General features: G+C 41.7%; 2 protein-coding genes across 3 annotated transcripts in view; both read left to right on the top strand.

Moving 5' to 3' along the window:
* colec11 (collectin sub-family member 11) overlaps window positions 1-13,244 on the top strand; it is a 46,031-nt gene extending 32,787 nt beyond the window's left edge. Inside the window, exon 8 of one of the 2 annotated variants that reach the window (XM_063038328.1) lies at window positions 10,948-13,244. In XM_063038328.1, the coding sequence (XP_062894398.1) occupies window positions 10,948-11,357 (410 nt within the window). In that variant the 3' untranslated portion in view covers window positions 11,358-13,244. The remainder of the gene's footprint in view (window positions 1-10,947) is intronic. The other variant, XM_063038337.1, reaches the window with a different exon arrangement.
* Window positions 13,245-14,905: 1,661 nt separating this feature from the next.
* The window catches only part of allc (allantoicase), a 77,201-nt gene continuing 68,304 nt past the window's right edge, over window positions 14,906-23,802 (top strand). Inside the window, exon 1 of the mRNA XM_063038296.1 lies at window positions 14,906-15,028. The gene's annotated coding sequence lies outside the window, so the exon portion shown is untranslated. The remainder of the gene's footprint in view (window positions 15,029-23,802) is intronic.

Here is a 23,802-nt window from a genome sequence, read left to right as displayed (position 1 = left end):
GACATAAATTGGACTATTGACCCCCAATGTTGTGCGAAACTATTTAAAGTGGTAATTCAATGCTTTATGAAAATAATCCAGTCTACCTACATAATATGCCTGTCAACATGTTCCTGATGTTGGGAGTCCAGAACCAGAGGCCACAGTTTAAGAATAAGGGGTAGACAATTTAGAAAGGAGTTGAGGAAAAACTTTTTCACGCAGAGAGTTGTGGATCTGTGGAATGCTCTGCCTCAGAAGGCAGTGGAGGCCAATTCTCCGGATTCTTTCAAAAAAGAGTTAGATAGAGCTCTTAAAGATAGCGGAGCGAAGGGATATGGGGAGAAGGGAGGAAAAGGGTACTGATTGTGGATGATCAGCCATGATCACAGTGAATGGTGGTGCTGGCTCAAAGGGCTGAATGGCCTGCTCCTGCACCTATTGTCTATTGTCTTTCCAGTCACTGCACATCCATGTGCCTGTCTAAGAGCCTCTTAGATACCTCTGTCATATCTACCTCCACAACCACCCATTGGCAGTGCATTCCAGGCACCCACTATTCTCTGCATCAAAAAAAGACTTGCCCTGCACAACTCCTTAAAACTTGCCCACTTTCATCTTAAATGCATGCCCTCTAATATTAGATATTACAATACTGGGGATAAAGAAACCAGATGTCTACTCTGTCTATGATCTCATAATTTTATAAACTTCCATCCAATCTCCCTCAGCCTCCACAACTCTTGAGAAAACAACCTAAGTTTGCCTAACCTCTTATAGCACATGACATCTAATCCAGAAAACATGCTGGTAAATCCCTTCTGAACTCTCTCCAACGCCCTACAATAGAGTGCCAACAATTGAATGAAATGCTCCAGATGCGGCTTAACCAGAGTTTTATAAAGCTGCAACATAACTTCCTACTCTTGAACTCAGTGCTTAGACTAATAAAGACAATCGTGCCGTACACCTTCTCTTCCACATTATCAACCTTTCAGGAAGCTGCTTGCAGGGAGCTATGGATCTGGACCCCAAGGATCCCTCTGTACTGTTAAAGCTCTTGCCATTAACAGCGTACTGACTTTTTACATTTGATCTCCCAAAATGCTGCAAGTCATATTTGGATGTGTTGAACTCCATCTGCTGTTTCTCCATCTATATCTGCAATGATCTATATCTTGTTGTATCCTTTGGAAATATTCTACACTATCCACAATGCCAATAACCCTCCCTTCTTTCTAAAATATTTCATTAATTATCTTTTAATGAAAGTTTGCATTCACGCTTGTTACCCTTAGTATTTAGTCTTGCATCCTATATCCAAGTTCACTTTGCAAATGTGTATACATTTAAGTACTGGTGTTTTGGGAAACACTGATTCAAAGAAAACTTTCCAGTAAGCTCAGTCCATTAATTTTTATCTATCTATTTACTCTATTAGCATCACATCCCTTCATTTTTTAAAAAATCAGGATGCCAATGAGACACATTATCAAATGCTATTTTAAATTTACAGAGGCAATTTAAACAGGCATTCCTTTATCTTATTTTCCATTGTATCTTTTTGAAAAGCTATGTTTTGTTCAGTTAATCTGTAATATGCCTGATAATTGTCACTGTACTGAGAAACTTAAGAACTAATGTAAGTATATTCTAAATCTATAAGACCATAAAACATGAGAGCAGAATTAGGCAATTCGGCACATTAAATCTGCTTTGAGATTCCATCATGGTGATTTATTTTCCCTCTCAACTCCATTCTCCTGTCTTCTCCCTGTAACGTTGATGCCCTGACTAATCAAAAACCTATCAACCTCTGCTTTAAATATACTCAATGACTTTCCCTCCACAGCCATCCATGACAAGGAATTGCACAGATTTACCACTCTCTGGCTAAAGAAATTCCTCCTCATCTCTGTTCTAAATGGACGTCCCTCTAACCTAAAGCTGTGCCCTATGGTCCTAGACTCACCTACTATCGGAAACAGCCTCTCCACATTCACTCTATCTAGGCCTCTATCACTCCTCATTCTTCTAAACTCCAGCGAGTACTTGGCCCAGCGCCAGCATATGAGCCATGACCTGTCTGGACGGTGACAGCGAGTTCATAGTCTCACAGCCTGGGGAAGAAACTGTTTCCCATTCTGACAGTCCTTGACATATGCTTGATATGCTTGATTCCCTTCTCCCCCCCAGAATGCAGCTCTACCCTATTCATCCTTCCAGACACATAGCCTGATACCCACACTGAATGAACTTTGAAACATTGTGGTCTGGCCTTTTTCTTTTGTACTGAAAATCAATTAACATGATGATTAGGTTCAAGTTCAAGTATAAGTTTATTGTCATTTCAACGTTATACACATTTACCACCAAACAAAATAATGTTCCTTCTGGCTAAGGTGCACGACTCAGTACGTATAACTTGCACACAACACAAGGTAAAATTACAACAAATAAATTAACATATAATAAGGTGCATTTACATCACAAGTTAAGAGATAAACAGTATAATGCTACTGATGCTTCAAACATGGTGAGACCTGGGTGGCGGCAGGGAGTTCAGTACTCTCATGGCCGGGGGAAGATGCTCTTTCCCATCCAAAAAGTCTTTGTCCTAATGCTACAGTACCTCCTACCTAATGGTAAAAGGCAAAGAGTTAGTTGGACTGATGGGAGGGATGATTGACAATGCTAAGGGCCCTGCCTGAAATGCATCGCTCCTGTTAAGTATCTCGGATGGGTGGAAGAGAGACTCTGATAATCCTCTCAGCAGTACTCACAACCCTTTGTTTGTGGGAACTTGTGGTCAGATGCTTTGCAATTCCCATTCCAGACGGTGATAGTGATAGTACTGGTCAGTACACTCTCAATAGTGCTCCTGTAAAAATTGGTTAGAAGTGGGGGAAGGGGGAGCTTCATTCACCTCAATCTGCCCAGGAAGTAGAGATACTGCTGTTCTCTCTTGGCCAAAGAGGTGATGTTGAGAGACAGGGGAGATTGTCCTTTATGTGCACTCCCAGAAACTTGGTGCTCCTAACTCTCTCCACGTAAGGGGTGAGTGAGGAATGGTCAGTCTGCATATTTCTAAAATCCACAAATATCTTTTTAGTCTTGTTCACATTAAGACTCAAGTTGTTGTGCTTGCACCATTCTATTAGCTGCTCTGCCGCCCCTCTGCACGCCGTCTCGTCATTGTTGTTGATAGGCACTGTTGTGTCATTAGCAAACTTGATTCGGTTTGAACTGGATCTAGCACTACAGTCATGTGTCAGGCTTTGTGGTTCTGATGTTACTATCATTCATTCTTTAGTGTCTCTTGTTTCGTGGATAGAAACCAGAGAAACATAGAAAACCTACAGCAAATACAGGCCCTTCGGCCCACAAAGCTGTGCTGACCATGTCCTTACCTTAGAAATTACCTAGGTTTACCCATAGCACTCTATTTTTCAAAGCTCCATGTACCTATCTCCGTGAAGAGTAAGAATTTCAGGTTGATTATTGTATATGTTCTCTGAACCATTTGACCAGCAGTGGGCTGAGCATGCAGCCCTGGGGAGTGCCGGTGTGCAGTATGATTGAGTTAGAGATGTTTCTGTCAACATGATCTCATGGTGGTCTTTCTGCCAAGAAGTCCAAGATCCAATTACAGAGAGGGGTGTTGAGACCCAGTGAGGACAGTTTACGCAGCAGCTTCTGAGAATGATGGTATTAACTGCTGAGATGACATTTATAACCAGCATCCTGGCATATGAGGCACCATTTTCCAAGTGGGGCAGGACAGAGTGGAGTGCAGAGGCTATGTCATCATCAGTGGACCAATTTGAGCAATGCGAGCTGGAAAAGGGTGCAACGTAGCAGGTAGATGGGATTTATGGCAATCCACAACCAAGCTCTTCATTATTGTTGAGGTCAGTACAGAAGGTTCAAAATCTCAACTCCAAAAGGAAAGTTACAGAAACCTGTTTGCAAGGTGGAGATGACTGGGAATTAAATATCAAAGGGTATCAGGTAATATGGAAAGATAGGCAGGAAGGCAAAGGAGGTGGGGCGGCGCTCTTAAGTAAGGATGAGATCAGGGCGATTGTGAGAGATGATATAAGATCCACAGAGCAGAATGTTGAGTCCACCTGGGTAGAGGTTAAGAATAGTAAAGGGAAAAAAAAAATCACTGGTGGGAGTTGTCCATAGGCTATCTAATAAAAATATTGCAGTGGCAGAGGCGATTAACCAAGAAATAACTGAGGCTTGTAAGTATGGAATGGCAGTTGTCATGGAGGATTTTAACTTCCACATAGATTGGGTGAATCAGGTTGGTCAAGGAAGTCTTGAGGAGGACTTCATAGAATGCATCCGTGATGACTTTCTTGAGCAGTATGTTAGTGAACCTACAAGGTAAAATATTGTCTTAGGTCTAGTCCTGTGCAATGAGCCAGGTAAGATTAATGATCTTGTAGTCAGGGATCCTCTTGGAAAGGGTGATCATAGTATGATTGAATTTTGCATACAGATGGAGGATGAAATAGTTAGATCTACAACTAGTGTATTATGCTTGAACAAGGGAGAACACAACAGGATGAGGGAGGAGTTGGCTAATGTGGATTGGGAGCACAGGCTATTTGGTAGGACAATTGAGGAACAGTGGAATATTTCCAAAGAGATTTTTCGTGGTGCTCAACAAAAGTATATTCCAGTCAAAAGTAAGGACAGTAAGTGTGGGGAGAGCCAGCCTTGGATAACTAAGGAAATAAAAGGTAGTATCAAATTAAAAGCTCACGTGTACAAAGTCACAAAGAATAGTGGGAGACTGGAAGATTGGGAAAACTTTAAAAAACAAAAAAGAACAACTAAACGAGAAATAAGGAAAGGGAAGATGGAGTATAGAAGTAAATTAGCACAAAATATAAAAACAGGTAGCAAAAGCTTTTATAAATATATAAAGCGGAAGAGGGTGGTTGAAGTCAACATAGGTCCCCTGAAAGATGAGAAGGGGAAATTGATATTGGGTAATAAGGAAATGGCTGAGGCATTGAAAAACTATTTTGTGTGGTCTTCACGGTGGAGGACACATATAATATGCCAAAGAATAATGTTATGGATGAAATGGGAGGTGAGGATCCTGATAAAATAACTGTCACTAAAGAGATAGTGATGAACAAACTAGAGGGCCTGAAGGTAGATAAGTCCCCTGGTCCTGATGGGATGCATCCCAGGGTGCTGAGGGAAATGGCGGAGGTTACAGGAGACGTGTTGGTAATCATTTACCAAAACTCTCTAGACTCTGGACAGGTCCCAGCAGATTGGAAGACAGCAAATGTCATGCCACTTTTTAAAAAAGGATGTAGGCAAAAGATGGGCAACTATAGGCCAGTTAACTTAACATCTGTAGTCGGGAAAATGCTTGAAGCTGTCATTAAGGAAGAAATAGTGAAACATTTAGAAAGAAGTGGTTCCGTTAGACAGAGGCAGCATGGATTCAGAAAGGGCAGGTCCTGTTTGACAAACTTACTGGAGTTCTTTGAGGACATAATGAGTGCAGTGGATAGAGGAAAACAGGTGGATATCGTATACTTGGATTTTCAGAAGGCATTCGATAAGGTGCTGCACAAGAGACTTATAAGTAAGATACGGATGCATGGAGTCAGAGGAAGTGTATTGGCATGGATAGTGGATTGGTTAACCAATAGAAGGCAGAGAGTTGGTATAAATGGGTGTTTCTCCGGTTGGCAGTCAGTGGTGAGTGGGGTGCCACGGGGGTCGGTGGTGGGCCCGCAGCTGTTTACCATTCACATTGATGATTTGGAAGAGGGGACTGAGTGTAGCGTAGCAAAATTTGTTGATGACACTAATCTGAGTGGAAAAGCAAATTGTACAGAGGACATGGAGAGTCTGCAGAGGGATATAGATAGGTTAATTGAGTGGGCCAAGGTCTGGCAGATGGAATACAATGTTGGTAAATGAGAGATCATCCACATTGAAAGGAATAATAGAAGAGCAGATTATTATTTAAGTGGTGAAAGATTGCAGCATGCTGTTGTGCAGAGGGACTTGGGAGTGCTTGTGCATGAATTGCAAAAAGTTGGCTTGCAGGTGCAACAGGTTATTAAGAAGGCAAACGGAATGTTGGCCTTCATTGCTAGAGGGATTGTATTCAAGAGCAGGGAGGTTATGCTGCAGCTATACAGGGTACTGGTGAGACCGCACCTGGAGTACTGTGTGCAGTTCTGGTCTCCATACTTGAGGAAGGATATACTGGTTTTGGAGGCAGTGCAGAGGAGGTTTACCAGGTTGATTCCAGAGATGAAGGGGTTAACCTATGAGGAGAGATTGAGTGGCCTGGGGCTATACTCTGGAATTCAGAAGAATGAGAAGGGATCTTATAGAAACATATGAAATTTTGAAAGGGATAGATAAGATAGAAGTAGAAAAGTTGTTTCCATCGGTAGGTGAGACTAGAACTAGGGCACATTGCCTCAAGATTCAGGGGAGAAGACTTACGACAGAGATGAGGAGAAACTGTTTTTCCCAGAGAGTGGTGAATCTGTGTAATTCTCTGCCCAGGGAAACAGTTGAGGCTTCTTTACTAAATATATTTAAGATGCAGTTAGATAGATTTTTACATAGTAGGGGAATTAAGGGTTATGGGGAAAAGGCAGACAGATGAAGCTGAGTTTATGGACAGATCAGCCATGATCTTATTGAATGGCGGGGCAGGTTCAATGGGCCGGATGGCCTACTCCTGCTCCTATTTCTTATATTCTTACAGGCTATTGATTGAAGTGATCATTTTTGAGAAAAAAAATGCAATTAATAGTCATTTATAGTTTTTGCTGCCAGCAAGTCATCGTGCCATCTTAAACCAGAAGTGTGTGCCCAGACAGAATGCTGCTCCTTGGGGTGGAGGGGTCCCTGCTCACCAGCACATCATTCTGTTCATCAACCTGTGTGTAAAGGACATTCAGCCCATCACGAAGAGAGGTGCCTCTATTGTTGATGCACTGGCTGCACTTGTAGTCCATAATAGTCTGAATGCCCTGCTACATCACCTTCTGTCTCTGGTGTCATAGAAATGGTTGCATATTCTCTGTTTTGCTTTCCTGATGGCATGGGAAAGTGCAACTCTTGCTGACCTGAGAGCTGTCTTATCCTCTGATCTGAAGGCAGCATCCCAGTGTATCAGCAGTGCCTGGACCTCTGCTCTCAACCCTATCTACTGATTTGTCTTCACAGAGATGTGTTTAATAACAGTGATGTCCTCAGTGCACTTCTCTACGTAGCCAGTCACAGATCCTGCATATTCATTGATGCTAATGTGATGGTCTCAGGTAGCCGTCTCCCTCAACATGCTCCAGTCCATATATTCAACATAGTCCTTCTGGTCAGGCCCTTACCTCCCTTTGAATTGGTTTGACTCATTTAATGAGTGCTCTGTATGCAGGGATTAGCACAAAAGATAAGTGGTTAGAGCATCCAGGGTGAGGTGAGGAGAGGAGTTGTATTGTAAACACCATGGATGTTATTCATTCTCTTTACCAAACCAGAAATACTTGTGTATTGCTGTATTTGTGTGTGCTACCTGTTATTGTCCCTTCCTTCTCCAGAACTAATTACTGAGTGAAGTTCATAAACCTGAGCAATTCCAGCAATTCTGAATTTTCAGTCACATCTCTCCAAATACACAGGCACTTTGCATCGTTTACATTTATTGTAAACTGACAAGAGATGTTTAACTTAGTTTTGATACTGATGTCCATTGAAGGGTTTGATATCAAGCCTAGGATTGTTACACTTGATATGCAAGAGGAACATTGCCACATTGCTGTTGGACCACAATATTTTTAGGGACCACTGGTGGCCACGTGCAAGAAGTTTTGTCCTTTTTAAATATAAAAGGCTGGACCTTGGACTTGTTATATACTTCAAACAGGACATTGTCCCTGCACAGTCTAACTAGCTGTCCAAGTCAATATTACTTTCTGTTTATTATATAGTCAAAGGGGCTGGAAGAAAAGTATCCTGCTTTTAAAAATTTGTTTATCAAGGAAATGATAAGCAGCAACCCTTTTAAAACCTGGTTAAAACTGTATGCTGTATTTTAAGACTGCAACATATGTGAGAGGTTTGTCACCACATTGGTGGATGTGATAACACTGGAAAGAGTGTAGAGAAAGATATGAGGATATTGGCAAAGTTGGTGAATTGTGATGAGTGGAAAAAAAATGGCTGGGCTCAGATTCACTTATTATTGAAGCAGAAATCTTTTAAGTTTATGACAGCGATACACAAGATAAATAAGAGAAACCTACTTTCTTTTGCAGTAAGGTCAATAACTAGCTTGAACACAGGAGAATTTACAATGACATTAAACTACCTTCCGGTACCAGATGGCACAGACTCAGAATAGAGGGACATCTTTTCAGAATGGAGATGAGAAGGAATTTCTTTAGCCAAAGAGTGGTGAATCTGTGGAATTTATTGCCACAGGTGGCCACGTAACTCAGTATATTTAAGGCAGAGGTTGATAGATTCTTGATTAATCAGGGCATGAAGGGATATGGGGAGAAGGCAGGAGACTGGGCTGAGAAGGAAAATGGCAGAGCAGACTTGATGGGCCTATATCTGATGGTCTTATGGTCTAACTAGCAATTGGTCAAAAAATTCAAAGGGTCCTGAGGAAAACTATTTTCACCACTGAAGGGATGGTGAAGACAGAAACTTTCTTTACATTTAAAGGCTACCCAAATTAGCACTTGAAAAGTGATAAGCCTCAAGGTTATGAAGGGAATGCTGGGAAATGTGAATAACCTGGTCCATTTTTTTAGGTTTTTGTCACAGTGTGCTAGATGGCTGCCTCCATTCATGTGATTTTATGCGATGTCACTATCACTATGGAAAAGGATCTTGGCAATTGTAGGGATGACACAGTGGATTGAAAAGCTTGAGCAAAAAGACAGTAAGAAAGAGGATGTGCTGGAGCTTTTGGAAAGCATCAAGTTGGATAAGTCTCTGGGACTGGACGACATGTACCCTAGGCTACTGTGGGAGGTGAGGGAGGAGATTGCTGAGCCTCTGGCGATGATTTTGGACTCATCAATGGGGACGGGAGAGGTTCCGGAGGATTGAAGGGTTGCGGATGTTCCCTTATTCAAGAACGGGAGTAGAGATAGCCCAGGAAATTATAGACCAATGAGTTTTACTTCAATGGTTACTAAGTTCCATAAGACAAAGGAGCAGAAGTCGGCCATACAGCCCATTGAGTCTGCTCCACCATTTTATCATGAGCTGATCCATTCTCCCATTTAGTTCCACTCCCCCACCTTCTCCCCATAACCTTTGATGCCCTGGCTACTCAGATACCTATCTGCCTTAAATGCACCCAATGACTTGGCCCCATCTGCAAGTTGATGGAGAAGATCCTGAGAGGCAGGATTTATGAACATTTGGAGAGGCATAATATGATTAGGAATAGTCGGCATGGCTTTGTCAAAGGCAGGTTGTGCCTTACGAGCCTGATTGAATTTTCTGCAGATGTGACTAAACACATTGATGAAGGTGAAGCAGTAGACGTAGTGTATATGGATTTCAGCAAGGCATTTGATAAGGTACCCCATGCAAGGCTTATTGAGAAAGTAAGGAGGCATGGGATCCAAGGGGACCTTGCTTTGTGAATCCAGAACTGGCTTGCCCACAGAAGGCAAATTGTGGTTGCAGACGGGTCATATTCTGCATGGAGGTTGGTGACCAGTGGTGTGCCTCAGGGATCTGTTCTGGGACACCTACTCGTCATGATTTTTATAAATGACCTGGATGAGGAAGTGGAGGGATGGGTTAGTAAATCTGCTGATCACACAAAGGTTGGGGGTGTTGTGGATAGTGTGGAGGGCTGTCAGAGGTTCCAGTGGGACATTGATAGGATGCAAAACTGGGCTAAGTAGTGGCAGATGGAGTTCAACCCAGATAAGTGTGAGGTGGTTCATTTTGGTAGGTCAACTATGATGGCAGAATATCGTATTAATGGTAAGACTCTTGGCAGTGTGGAGGATCAGAGAGAGCTTGGGGTCTGAGTCCATAGGACACTCAAAGCTGCTGCGCAGGTTGACTCTGTAGTAAGAAGGCATATGGTACATTGGCCTTCATCAATCGTGGGACTGAGTTTGAGAGGTAATGTTACAGCTATATAGGACCCTGGTCAGACCCCACTTGGAGTACTGCACTCAGTTCTGGTCACCTCACTACAAGAAAGATGTGAAAACTATAGAAAGGGTGCAGAGGGGATTTACAAGGACGTTGCCTGGATTGGGGAGTATGCCTTATGAGAATAGGTTGCGTGAACTTGGCCTTTTCTCCTTGGAGCGTCAGAGGATGAGAGGTGACCTGACAGAGGTGTATAAGATGATGAGAGGCATTGATCGTGTGGATAGTCAGGCTTTTTCCCAGGGCTGAAATGGCTAACACAAGGGGGCACAGTTTTAAGGTGCTTGGAAGTAGGTACAGAAGAGATGTCAGATGTATTTTACGCAGAGAGTGGTGAGTGTGTGGAATGGGCTGCCAGCAACAATGGTGGAGGCAGATACGATACCTAAGAGACTCCTGGATAGGTCATGGTGCTTAGGAAAAAAGAGGGCTATGGGTAACCCTCAGTAACTTCTAAGGTAAGTACATGTTTGGCACAGCATTGTGGGCTGAATGGCCTGCATTGTGCTGTAGGTTTTCTACGTTTCTAATACTTAATCTCATTCACAATTAAAATTATGCAACATCAAGGTTTGGATTTATTACAGAGGAACAAACATCGCAACGGTGGTGAAATCTTTTCACATTACCCCTCCAGTAGCATTTGCATAAATTCATTTGAACACGTGAGTAGTCATGTTAGGTCATGTAATAATTTGTATGGGGGAAACGTGTCTTTATAAAGCTGTTTATGTCTTATTAAATATAACAGAAATCAAAGTGCTCACTTTTCAGCACTGCCCTCCCCTGCAGCTGTTGCTGGAGTACGAGAGGTAGAAAATAAGATTTACCTGCTGGTGAAGGAAGAGAAAAGGTACGCTGATGCCCATGTGTATTGTCGTGATCGAGGAGGACTTCTCACAATGCCTAAAGATGAGGCAACCAATAGCCTGATTGCATCCTATGTCAGAGAAGCAGGGCTCAGCAGAGTATTTATTGGCATAAATGATCTGGAGGAGGAAGGCCAGTTCACCTTTTCAGATGGGTCACCCCTGCTGTCCTTCAACAAGTGGCGGAACGGAGAGCCAAACAATGCCTACGGTGAAGAAGATTGTGCAGAAATGGTATCTTCTGGGGGATGGAATGATGTTGCCTGTCATATTACAATGTATTTTGTCTGTGAATTTGACAAAGATGCACCTTAATTCCTGATGTATAGTAGTACTGCAATGGATAAATTGGTATTGGTTTTATAAGCTATGATACCTCAATGAAAAATGATAAAACCACCAGAGTTTCAGTCTAAATTTTGTTTCTCACTATTATTAGATATACAGCACAACTAAGATAAATGTATTAAACTATTAGCAGAACAGATTTCTTCTTCTTTATCTTTACTGAAAAGAATACTGAAGATAATTTGGACTTTACAGAATAGTGTTTAACGGCAAAGCTTTCTGGAATGTTAAGTAATAAAAAATGAGAGGTGCATATAAGCAGAGACTGATATAAAATCATTTATTTCACAATATTGTATCAAGTCAAAATAGCACTTTTTTATTGAAATACATTAAAATAACTAATTGTATTGTTTGTAATACAAATTTAAACACAAAGGTAGCCAAAATGGTACTACTTTTGGTATTTAAATTCGTATTACAAATAATGCCAGAAATGAGGGGTTTAGTTTTGTGAACAGACTGAAGAATCCGCAGTTGTTATCCTTGGAACAGAAGTGGTTGCGTGGGAAGGGCATTTAAAATTATGAAGAGAATGGACAGAGTAGATCAGGAAAAACTTCGCCTATTCATTGAGAGTTCAAGAACAGGAGGAACATGGAATGAAGATGGCAACAGAAAAAAAAAGTCACAAGGAATATTTGTTTTACTGTGCAAATGGCTAGGGTCTGACATGTAGCATTGAAAAGAGAACAGATAGTTAAAATGAAATGATTTGCAGGGTAATTCATTGGGGAAAGTCAGGGCAGTGAGACTAATTGGATTAATTCTATCCACAGCTGGTGCAAAATAGGAAGGTTGTATGGCCTTATCCTGTGTTATAACCATTTTGTTATTCAGTGAACTTCTATAGTCTCACAATGCGCAATAAGCAATTAACCTTTTAAAAGGAAATTAAAGGTTTATCAGTTCTTGGGCCTCCTCCAGTTCAAATCTGTTCCCTCTGAATTTTCTAACGTCATGTTTTACCTTCAGAGCTCAGCATACACGTGACAATCATGGGCTTGATGTAGATTCATCATTTCCCCTGTAAATTAAATCTCTTATTGAACTTACTTCATACACCTACACTCTACTCCAGTAGGTGTGGATCAAGTCAATACTGCAAAAGATTTGGCAGCTTGATATCTCTCCATTTTATCTAAATTCCACTGTGTTGCTGGCATTATGTAATCTCACTTTCATTATAGTCAGTGCCATTGATTCATTGCTGATCTCCTACACCAGCAATACTAACAAATATTTAGTACACAACTGAAACTATTGTTATATTAGATTATTTGATTGAGGTGATGTGGTTTACTCAATTACTGAAATAGCTCAACTAAAAATGCTTCTAATTAGATGTGAACTGCAATCCAAACAAAGAAATCCAGAAATCAAAAACTAGCACAAACTATGGTGCATTCATAATAGACCAAGAGCTGCTCAGCGTATGTAATGGGCATGGAATAACAAAAACTGACATCCAACCAAGACTATATCTGTATTGTCCAATAGCATTTGAGAATTGGGTAAGACAAAATGTACAAGGTAAAATAAACGCAAAAGAAATATATACTGAATACTATAAATACACTAAAATACTGTCTTTATTCTGTATTTATTTCAAAAAATGGAAATAAAAGCTGTTCTTTCTTTTATTGTTATACTTTTCAGAAATGTATGATTTTACTTTATGTAACGTGGAAAAATACTATTATATGCTTTCTGAATGTAAAGTTGTCTCAGAACTGTTATACCTTTACACTCCACTGCGTTCCACAACCAGCTATCATCACTTTTATTTGATAGATTGATTTTTAATTTTTCATCTTACATTCACTAGTATTCTTACTCAAATAAAATGTATATACCCTGTAACTGCTAAAGCTGCCTTCAAGGTCACTTTCCACTTTCTGATGAAATTTCAAATTGCCAGCATCAATTTGCTATTTCTGTTTACTGTGATTAAGGGCTGTGTTGACAGGTGAGAGGAAGATGGAATTTGAAGAAGAGTTGCAGACACTGCTAGAGTTTCTTGATAGAAATTGTTTGCACCTGTCTTTGCACCTTCTTGGTTCCTCTGTTTTATTGTTCCCACCCCACCCTGAGAGTTCCCATTCCACTCTTTACTCATTTAGCTCTCTTTTCAACCCTCAATTCAGCTCCATAGTTCTAAGTTTGAAAAATCTCTTGTTATTGTTCCAAGAATTTTCAAACTGCATCTCTTTAAGTAGATTGAGCTTTTGTTGACACCTCATAATTCCCAGTTCTTTGAATAGACATTTAAGTGCTTCACCAAAGTGCTTTTTTTTGTATGCCATACTCTGCCAGAGCCTCGGCGACCACGTTTCAAGTGGTTGTCTTGGAGGAAAGATTCTGTGAGTGGTTCCCCAGGTCTTTCTCACAGCTCAGTCTTTATTTTTTTTATGAGGCCGAGTTGCAAGCTCGACGCTCAACCCAGCATGGATGGAAAGCGTGCCTGGGAGCAGCCCGACTGGGTTCGAACTCAGGAATCTTCACTCCGGAGTCCAGTGCTGATGTCACTGCACCACCAGCCGGCCAAAGTGCTTTATCATCTTTTAATATTCATTTTAATAGAAATATGTATTGTAGCATGCGTAAGAAAAAGTATACACAACAAAAATATTGCTCTTCTTAAGCAGCCTCTCAGGACTGAGGATGATTTGATTCCAGTTAGATTTTGTTGCTTCCAAGAGACCAATCTGTGAACGAGATCCTTCCACGTGCTGCATGGTGCAGTAAGTTCCAGGTGCATAGCAGGCTTCTATGAACTCCTGATGCATGGATCTGAAATACTCTGGACCGTTCCCAAATGATCCTTCTCCAGTTTGAGTTGTCAGAGACAGAGGATTCCATAAATCAAGGATGCGCTTTCTTCAACGCTTTAAACACTGGAATACTTCCTTAGTTCATGTAGTTCTCTCTTCCTGTGAGATAGTCGGTTTCAGATGCTGGTGTTTGGGCAAGCAAGCAACGTGGCCTACCCAATGGAGCAAACAGAAAATAACTATGGCTTTAATACAGAATGTGATGACCTGAGGGAACCACAGCTCACTTAAGATAATGAAAACAGAATGTATAACAGAGGCATTACTAAACAAAATTGGACATGAAAGTGTATGAGTTACTAGGTTAGATGAAGTTGAAAAAGCATTTTTTTAAGAAGCAGCTGAAAAGAAGAAAGAAAAAATTAGAGAGGATTCTGGAACCTTTTTCACAGAGGAGTCTTTAGCTATTGTATAACACCAAATAGCAATCACAGCCTCCTTTCCTATACTGAAGGCACAGTCAGTATCTTCAACCAGGGTGAGAAAATGTTTTTGAAGTTTCTGTGACAATTATGCTATTGGGATGAATCATCACTCTTGTGCTTGAAGTAGCAAAATTTTGTGTTTTTTTTGGATGTGGGCCAGGTACAAGTTGGCCTCAAATAAAGTGTCCTCATGAGTGGAATTTAAAGGTCATATGACACTTGGTAAAGAAGAGCAAAAGAGCTTTGCTGATGTCTTGGCCAGCACTTTTTATTCCCCAACTAATGTCACCAAGAATAGACTTTCTGGATGTTTACATCATTCTGGTTCCAGGAGCTTGGTGGGCAAAAGCAGGCTGAAATATTTTCCCACATTACAACGGTAAGTGCAGTATATTTAAAATATACATCATTGGTTGTGAATCACTTAGGGACATCCCAGGGCTAGGAAAGTTCTAGCAGGAATTCCATTGCATGATTTTTTTCCACCCTGACCCAGTGGAATGTTCAGCTGTGCCGCCTGGACCTGCTCTGGTGTATGGTCTAAAGCAGATAGTAAAGTTGCAAATAGTGCAGCTGACAGAAGGTTCAGGAGTAGCTTTTGCCCTGCAGCCATCAGGTTCCTGAATGGGCCTTTCTTGCCTTAATGCTGAAGGGGTCCGCAGCTGCCGGCTCTCTTTCAGGGACGCTGCAGTTCATGTCCCATGTGCTTTATTGACAATTATTTCACTATTTGCAGAGTTTGATCAAGGCTGAGGGTGAAGGACAAACCAGAGTTCAGCTCTCTGCTTTGCGAGGCACTGAACTGATTCTGCAGCTGTGCCCTTCAACCATTCGTGCTCGCCTCAGCTCTGAACCGGCTCTGCGGTTGTGGACTTGCGTTTGGGGACTCCGTGGTTAATGTTCTCTGTGTTATTTGTCTACTTTCTTATTGATTGCACAATTTGTTCTTTTTGCACATTGAGTGTTTGACAGTGTCTGTTACATAGGGTTTTTTTTTAATGTGTTATATTGTGTTTCTCATTTAGTGGCTGCTTGCAAGAAGATGAATCTCAAGTATGTATACAGTAGATATACTTTGACATTGGATTGTAAAGAAAGAAGAGGGGAAACAATGTCAGGCAGGAAATAATGAACAATGAGAGTACAAATTGTGGGATAGTGGATGAGAAGGGCAGACTGCAAAATGAGTAGGTCCAATAGAGGTATTGAAGGATTATAACCAAATGAAGTATGGACAAAGTCAGAGGATGGATGGATACTTTGGGTAACCAACAGCAATGTATACTGGTGAGGAAGGTGGATCGAATTACATAGAGAGCTACATTCAGCAGTTTTTCATCTGTGCAACTTTGATAAACTAGTCTTAGTGGGAATGGGGCCAGACTGAATCTAAGGGAATGAAACTGGGGCCCCTGATTGAAGTGTCAGAGGAAGTGAGTGAAAAGGATGGTCTAGAAATTAATGAATCGGAAAGATCAATTTCAAAATCAGTAAATATCACTTTGCAAATGTAGATGGGGAGCAGTTAATTATTGGTAGATATATATTTGGAGGTGGGAGTCTTTTGAATTAGATCAGGGTCAACCAAGGATATTGCTTCCTAGCTGTCTACCCAATTCAGGGCAGTATCATATGGAGAGCAAGCTATTAGGGAGTCCTTTCAAAGTGAAAACCAATGTTTTTCCATAAGGATGACGGGTAATTCCAGGGGGTGCTGAATTCAAGGAGCATTGAAGAACTGATCACGTGGGCATAGAGTACTAAAACTGGGAGAGGTCTTTCAGAAGTACGGACTTGTAGGTGTGTGCTTAAGAAAGAAGCTCAGAGAGCAGATAGAGACCATGAAATATCACATGCTGGTACGATTAAAGAAAATCTCAAGGCACTTTATGTATATAAGGAGCAAGCCAGGGTAAGAGTGCAGCTCATGAGGAGCCAAAGACGAAATCTGTGCATGGAGCTACAAAGGAAGTGGGCAAGGTCTTAAATGAATATTTCTCTTCTGTATTCACTAAGAATTTGGACATTGCAGCTGGAGGATTTGAAGAGGGAAATGGTGATTTTAGAGCATATTATCATGAAAAGAGGGGAAGTATCAGATATCTTCATGAACATAAATCTGGATAAGTGCCAGAGACTGTTGATATTTAAGAATTATGAATGCTTGAATCAGCAGTGCATTGAAGGCTATAAACCAAAGCCTGGTAAATTGATTAGCATGGATGGATAATTGATGGTCAGCTTGGACAGGATGTTCAGAAGGGACTGTTTCTTGCTGTATAACCCTTTGACTTTAACATTCTATTAAAGTTTTACTTCCATTCTATCACACTTCAATTCCCCTGTCATGTATTTTATTGATGAGCTTCTGAGTTCAGCCCCTTCCTGTCCCCTCTGCATAATATCTCCTCACCCTAGACCTCATCAGTCTGTCTACTTCAGCAGGCTTCCATCATTCCCAGCAGATGCTTGTTGGTGAGTGAGCGTCAGACTTAAAAAGAGCTTGGGGGCTTCCAGGACTTTTCAGCGGGCTTCGTTCATCATGGGCAGACACTTGTTGGTGCGACGTCATGAGATTTAAACAGAGCTTGGGACCTTTCAGTACTTTTCGTGGATTTCAATCATCAGGAGCAGTCACTTGCTGGTGAAGCGACACGAAATTTAATAAAAGCATGGAGCCTTTTGAGACTTTTCGGCGGTCTTCAATCATAACTATTTATTAGGCACTTTGCAAAGACCAACAAAAAGAAGTTAGTTTTAAGTGGAGCGGCCATTGTGGGAGCTCCATTGTGTTGGGGTCTAGGAGCTGCAGCTGGATACCTTCAGCTCATACAGAAGAATGAGGAGGTGATAGATAGAGGGAACAGGGAGGTAGCTGCCCCGAGTTGCAGGAGAGACTTTCAGAAGAGGGAAGGAGCATAGGAAGACAGTGTTGAGTACCTCTGTGGTACCTCCCCTTAATAAGAAGCATACTGCTTTGGGTACTGGAGGGGAGGGGCCTAGCAGGGAAAGCTGCAGCGACTGTGGTTCTGACCCTGGTTCTGTGGCTCAGAAGGGAAGACCTGAGGGGTTCAGTGGTGATGGGGGTTTCCATAACTAGAGGAACAGGCAGATGATTTTGTGGACGTGAAAGAGATAACTGGATGGTATGTTGCCTTCCAGGTGCTAGGGTCAAGGATGTCTCAGATTGGGCCTATAGCATTCTAAAGGGGGAGAGCAAATTACCAGAAGTTGTGGTATATATTGGTACCAATGATATGGGTAGGAAAAGGGAGGAGGTTCTGAAGAGAGAATGCAGGGAGTTAGGTAGATGGCGGAAAAGAATCACAAAGGTGGTAATTTACATTGCTACTGTGTCATACTCCAGTGAGAGTACGAACAGGGTAATTTGGCAGATGAATGAATGGCTGAGGAACTGGTGCAGGGGACAGTGTTTCAGATTTCTGGATCATTGGAATTTCTTCTGGGGAAGGTAGGACCTATACAAAAAGAATGGGTTACACCTGAACTAGAGTGGGACCAATAGCCCTGCGGGCAGGTTTGCTAGAGTTGTTGGGGAGGGTTTAAACTAATTTGGTAGGGAGATGGGAACGGGAGTGATAGAGCAGGGGATAAGGCAATTATTATACAAGTAAGGCAACATGGGGGCAAGATAGAAAAGGCTGGTGAATACAGGACTGAAGCTGTTACATTTGAATGCAAGCAATGTATGGAATTACGAAAATGATCTTGTAGTGCCTTTAGAAATTGGCAGGTATGATGTTATCAGCATCACTGATTCATGGCTGAAAGAAGATCATAGATGGGAGCTTAACATTCAAGGTTACACGGTGTATCAAAATGACAGGCAGGTAGCCAGCGTGGATCGGGTGGCTCTGTTGGCAAAAAAATGAAATCAAACCTTTAGAAAAAATGGCATAGGATCAGAAGATACAGTATCTTTGTGGATAGAGTTAAGAAAATGCAAGGATAAAATGACCCTGATGGGAGTTATAAACAGAACTCTGAAGAGTAGCCAGGATATGGGGTACAAATTACAACGGGAGATTAAAAAAAAAGCATGTAAAAAGGGCAATGTTATGATAAGACCATAATACAATAAGACATAGGATCAGAATTAGGCCATCTGGCCCATCGAGTCTGCTCCGCCATCCAATCATGGCCGATCCTTTTTTTCTATCTCCTCCTCAACCCCATTTCCCGGCCTTCTCCTGTAACCTTTAATGCCGTGTCCAATCAAGAACCTACCAATCTCTGCCTTAAATACACCCAACGACCTGGCCTCCACAGCTGCAAGTGGCAAAAAATTCCACAAATTCACAAACCTTTGGCTAAAGAAATTTCTCTGCATCTCTGTTTTGAAAGGGTGCCCCTCTATCCTGAGGCTGTGCCCTCCTGTCCTAGACTCTCCCACCATGGGATACATCCTTTCCACATCTACTCTGTCTAGGTCTTTCAACATTCAAAACATTTAAATGAGACCCCTCCCCCCATCCGTCTGAATTCCAGCGAGTACAGACCCAGAGCCATCAAACGTTTCTCGTATGATAACCCTTTCATTCCTGGAATCATCCTTGTGAACCTCCTCTGGACCCTCTCCAATGCCAGCACATCTTTTCTAAAATGAGGGGCCCAAAACTGTTCTCAATACTCAAGGTAAGGCCTCACCAGTGCTTTACAAAGCCTCAGCATCACATCCTTGCTCTTGTATTCAAGACTTCTTAAAATGAATGCTAACATGGCATTTGCCTTACTCACCACTGATTCAACTTGCAAGTTAAGCTTCAGGGTGTTCTACTCAAGGACCCCCAAGTCCCTTTGCATCTCAGATATTTGGATTTTCTCCCTGTTTAGAAAATAGTCCACACTTTAATTTTTACTACCAAAGTGCATGACCATGCATTTTCCAATGTTGTATTTCATTTGCCACTTTCTTGCTCATTCCCCGAACCTTTTAAAGTCCTTCTTCATCCTACCTGTTTCCTCAACACTACCTGCCCCTCCACCAATCTTTGTATCATCTACAAACTTGGCAACAAAGCCATCTATTCCATCATCTAAATCATTTCTATACAGCATAAAAAGAAGTGGTCCCAACACCGACCCCTGTGGAACACCACTAGTCACAGGCAGCCAACCAGAAAATAATCCTTTTATTCCCACTCACTGCCTCCTACCAATCAGCCAATGTTCTAACCATGTTAGTAACTTTCCTGTAATACCATGGGCTCTTAACTTGGTACGCAGCCTCATGTGTGGCACCTTGTCAAGTGCCTTCTGAAAGTCCAAATATACAACATCAACTGCATCCCCTTTATCTATTCTACTTGTAATCTCCTCTAAGAATTCCAACAGGTTTGTCAGGCAGGATTTTCCCTGAAAGGAACCATGCTGACTTTGTGCTATCTGTTCTGTGTCACCAAGTACTCCATTACCTCATCCTTAACAATTGACCCTAACATCTTCCCAACCATTGAAGTCAGGCTAAATGGTCTATAATTTCCCTTCTGCTGCCTTCCTCCTTTCTTAAAGAGTGGAATAACATTTGCAATTTTCTAGTCCTCTGGCATCATGCCTGAGTCCAATGATTTTTGAAAGATCATTTCTAATGCCATCACAATCTCTAATGCTACCTCTTTCAGAACCCTAGGGTGCAGTTGCTCTGGTCCGGGTGACTTATGTGCCTTTAGGTCTTTCAGCTTTTTGAGCTCCTTCTCTCTTGTAACAGTAACTGCACTCACTTCTCTTCTTAAACACACCACATCACATCAGGAATACTGCTAGTATCTTCCACAGTGACAGTTAGAGGGGTTTTCAATATGCCAGTGATTGGGAAAATCAGATTGGTGTTGGATCCCAAGAGAAGAAATTTGTAGAATGCCTACAAAGTGGCTTTTTAGAGGAGGTCGTAGTTGAGCCCACTAGGGAAAAGACAATTTTGGATTGGGTGATGAGTCATGTACCAGATTTGATGAGGGAGCTTATTAGGAAGGAGTGATCATAATATGATAGAATTCACTCTGCAGTTTGAGATGGAGAAGCTAAAATAAGATGTAACAGTATTACAGTGGAGTGAAGGGGATTACAGAGGCATGAGAGAGGAGTTCGCCAAAGTTGATGGGAAGGGGACATTATCGGGGATGACAGCAGAACAGCAATGGCTGGAGTTTTTGGGAGCAGTTGAGAAAATGCAGGATAGATACAGGTACATCCCAAAGAATAACTATCTTAAAGGGAATTGTGGCTGATGAAGGAAGTCCAGGACAGCATTTAAGCAAAAGAGAGAGCATATAAATAGCAAAAATTAGTGGGAATCTAGAAAATTGGAAAATTGGTAAGATTTTAAAAACAACAGAAAGCAACTGAAAAGCAATAAGGAGGGAAAAGATGATATATGAAGGCAAGCTAGCCAATACATGACAAGATGATACCAAAAGTGTTTTCAGATATAGTATAAGGAATAAAAGAGAAGTGAGTCAAATCGCAAACAAGAGAAAATTTGCAGATGCTAGAAATCCAAACAATACACACAAAATGCTGGAGGAACTCAGCAGGCCAGGCAGCAACTATGAAAATGAATAAACAGTTGATTCCTAGGGTTGAGACCCTTCATCAGGACTGGAAAGGAAGCAACATTAATGTGATCCTCATTCCATCTTCCCACCGCCTCAACAGAGATACAGTTCCTCTTGTCCTTACCTACCACCCCATGAACTGCCACAAACAACACATCGTTCTCCACAACTTCCAACACCTTCAATGGGACCCATAAGATAAGACCATAAGATATAAGAGCAGAAGTAGGCCATTCGGCCCATCAAGTCTGCTCCGCCATTCAATCATGGGCTGATCCAATTCTTCCAGTCATCCCTACTCCCCTGTCTTTTCCCTGTACCCTTTGATGCCCTGGCTAATCAAGACCCTGTCTAACTCTGCCTTAAATGCACCCAATGACTTGGCCTCCATAGCTGCTTGGGGCAACTAAATTTCACAGATTTACCACCCTCTAACTAAGGTAATTTCTCTGCATCTCTGTTCTAAATGGACGTCCTTCAATCCTGAAGTTGTGTCCTCCTGTCCTAGACTCCCCTACCATAGGAAATAATTTTGCCATATCCAATCTGTTCAGGCCTTCTAATGTTCGGAATGTTTCTAGGAGATCCCCCTCATTCTCCTGAACTCCAGGGAATACAGCCCAAGAGCTGCCAGATGATCCTTTCATTCCTGGAATCATTCTCGTGAATCTTTTGTGAACCTTCTCCAATGTCAGTATATCCTTTCTAAAATAAGGAGCTCAAAACTGCACACAATATTCCAAGTGTGGTCTCACGAGCTTCTTATAGAGCTTCAACATCACATCCCTGCTCTTATATTCTATACCTCTAGAAATGACTACCAACGTTGCATTCTCCTCCATCACCACCAACTCAACCTGGAGGTTAACCTTTAGGGTATTCTGCACAAGGTCTCCCAAGTCCCTTTGCATCTCTGCATTTTGAATTCTCTCCCCATCTAAATAATAGTCTGCCTGTTTATTTCTTCCACCAAAGTGCATGACCATACACTTCCAACATTGTATTTCATTTGCCACTTTGCGCATTCCCCTAAACTATCAAAGTCTCTCTGCAGGCTCTCTGTTTCCTCAACACTACCCATTCCTCCATCTATCTTTGTATCATCGGCAAATTTAGCCACAAATCCATAATCCCACAGTCCAAATCATTGACATACATTGTAAAAAGCAGCAGTTGCAACACCGACCCTTGTGGAACCCCACTGGTAACCTGCAGCCAGCCAGAATAGGATCCCTTTATTCCCACTCTCTGTTTTCTGTCGATCAGCGAATGCCCCACCCATGCTAGTAATCTCCCTGTAATTCCATGGGCTCTTATTTTACTAAGCATCCTCATGTGCGGCACCTTGTCAAAGGCCTTCTGAAAATCCAAGTACACTACATCTACTGCATCTCCTTTGTCTACCCTACTTGTAATTTCCTCAAAAAATTGCAGTAGGTTTATCAGGCAGGATCTTCCTTTCAGGAAACTATGCTGGTTCTAGTGTATCTTGTCATGTGCCTCCAGGTATTCTGTAATCTCATCCCTAACAATCGATTCCAACAACTTCCCAACCACTGATGTCGGGCTGACAGGTCTATAGTTTCCTTTCTGCTGCCTCCCACCCTTCTTAAATAGCGGAGTAACATTTGCAATTTTCCAGACATCCGGTTCAATGACAGAATTTGTCGATTCTTGAAAGGTCATTGCTAATGCCTCCGCAATCTCTCCAGCTACTTCCTTCAGAACCCAAGGCTGTATTCTATCAGGTCCAGGAGATTTATCCACTCTCAGACCATTAAGCTTCCTGAGCACCTTCTCAGTCATAATTTTCACTGCACATGTTTCACTTCCCTGACACTGTTGAATGTCTGGTATACTCCAGATGTTTTCCACTGTGAAGACTGATGCAAAATATGCATTCAGTTCCTCTGCCATCTCTACATCTCTCATTACAATATCTCCAGTGTCATTTTCTCTTGGTCTTATATCTACCCTCAACTCTCTTTTACCCTTTATATACTTAAAAAATCTTTTAGTATCTTCTTTGATATTAGTCGCCAATTTCCTTTCATAATTCATCTTCTCCTTCCTAATGACCTTCTTTGTCTCCTTCTGCAAGTTTTTAAAAGCTTCCCAATCCTCTATCTTGCCACGAGCTTTGGCTTCCTTGTATGTCCTCTCATTTGCTTTTACTTTGGCTCTGACCTCACTTAGCCACGGTAGTGTCCTTCTTCCATTTGAAAATTTCTTATTATTTGGAATATATCTTTCTTGCACTTCCCTCATTTTTTGCAGAAACTCCAGCCATTACTGCTCTGCTGTCCTTCCTGCTGGTGTCCCTTTCCAGTTAACCTTGGCCAGTTCCCTTCTCATGCCATTGTAATTTCCTTTATTCCACTGAAATACCGACAGATTGGAATTTAGTTTCCCCTTCTCAAATTTCAAAGTGAATTTGATCATATTGTGATCACTGTTCCCTAAGGGTTTCTTAACATTAAGCTCTCTTATCACCTCTGGATCGTTGCAGAACACCCAATCCAGCACAGCCGATCCCCTGGTGGGCTCAACAACAAGCGGTTCTAAAAAGCCATCCCTT

Source organism: Mobula hypostoma, chromosome 2 (assembly GCF_963921235.1).
Source record: "Mobula hypostoma chromosome 2, sMobHyp1.1, whole genome shotgun sequence".
Taxonomy (NCBI): Eukaryota; Metazoa; Chordata; class Chondrichthyes; order Myliobatiformes; family Myliobatidae; genus Mobula; species Mobula hypostoma.
The sequence above is the reverse complement of the archived record's forward strand: the minus strand, read 5'-3'. Positions and strand labels throughout refer to the sequence as shown.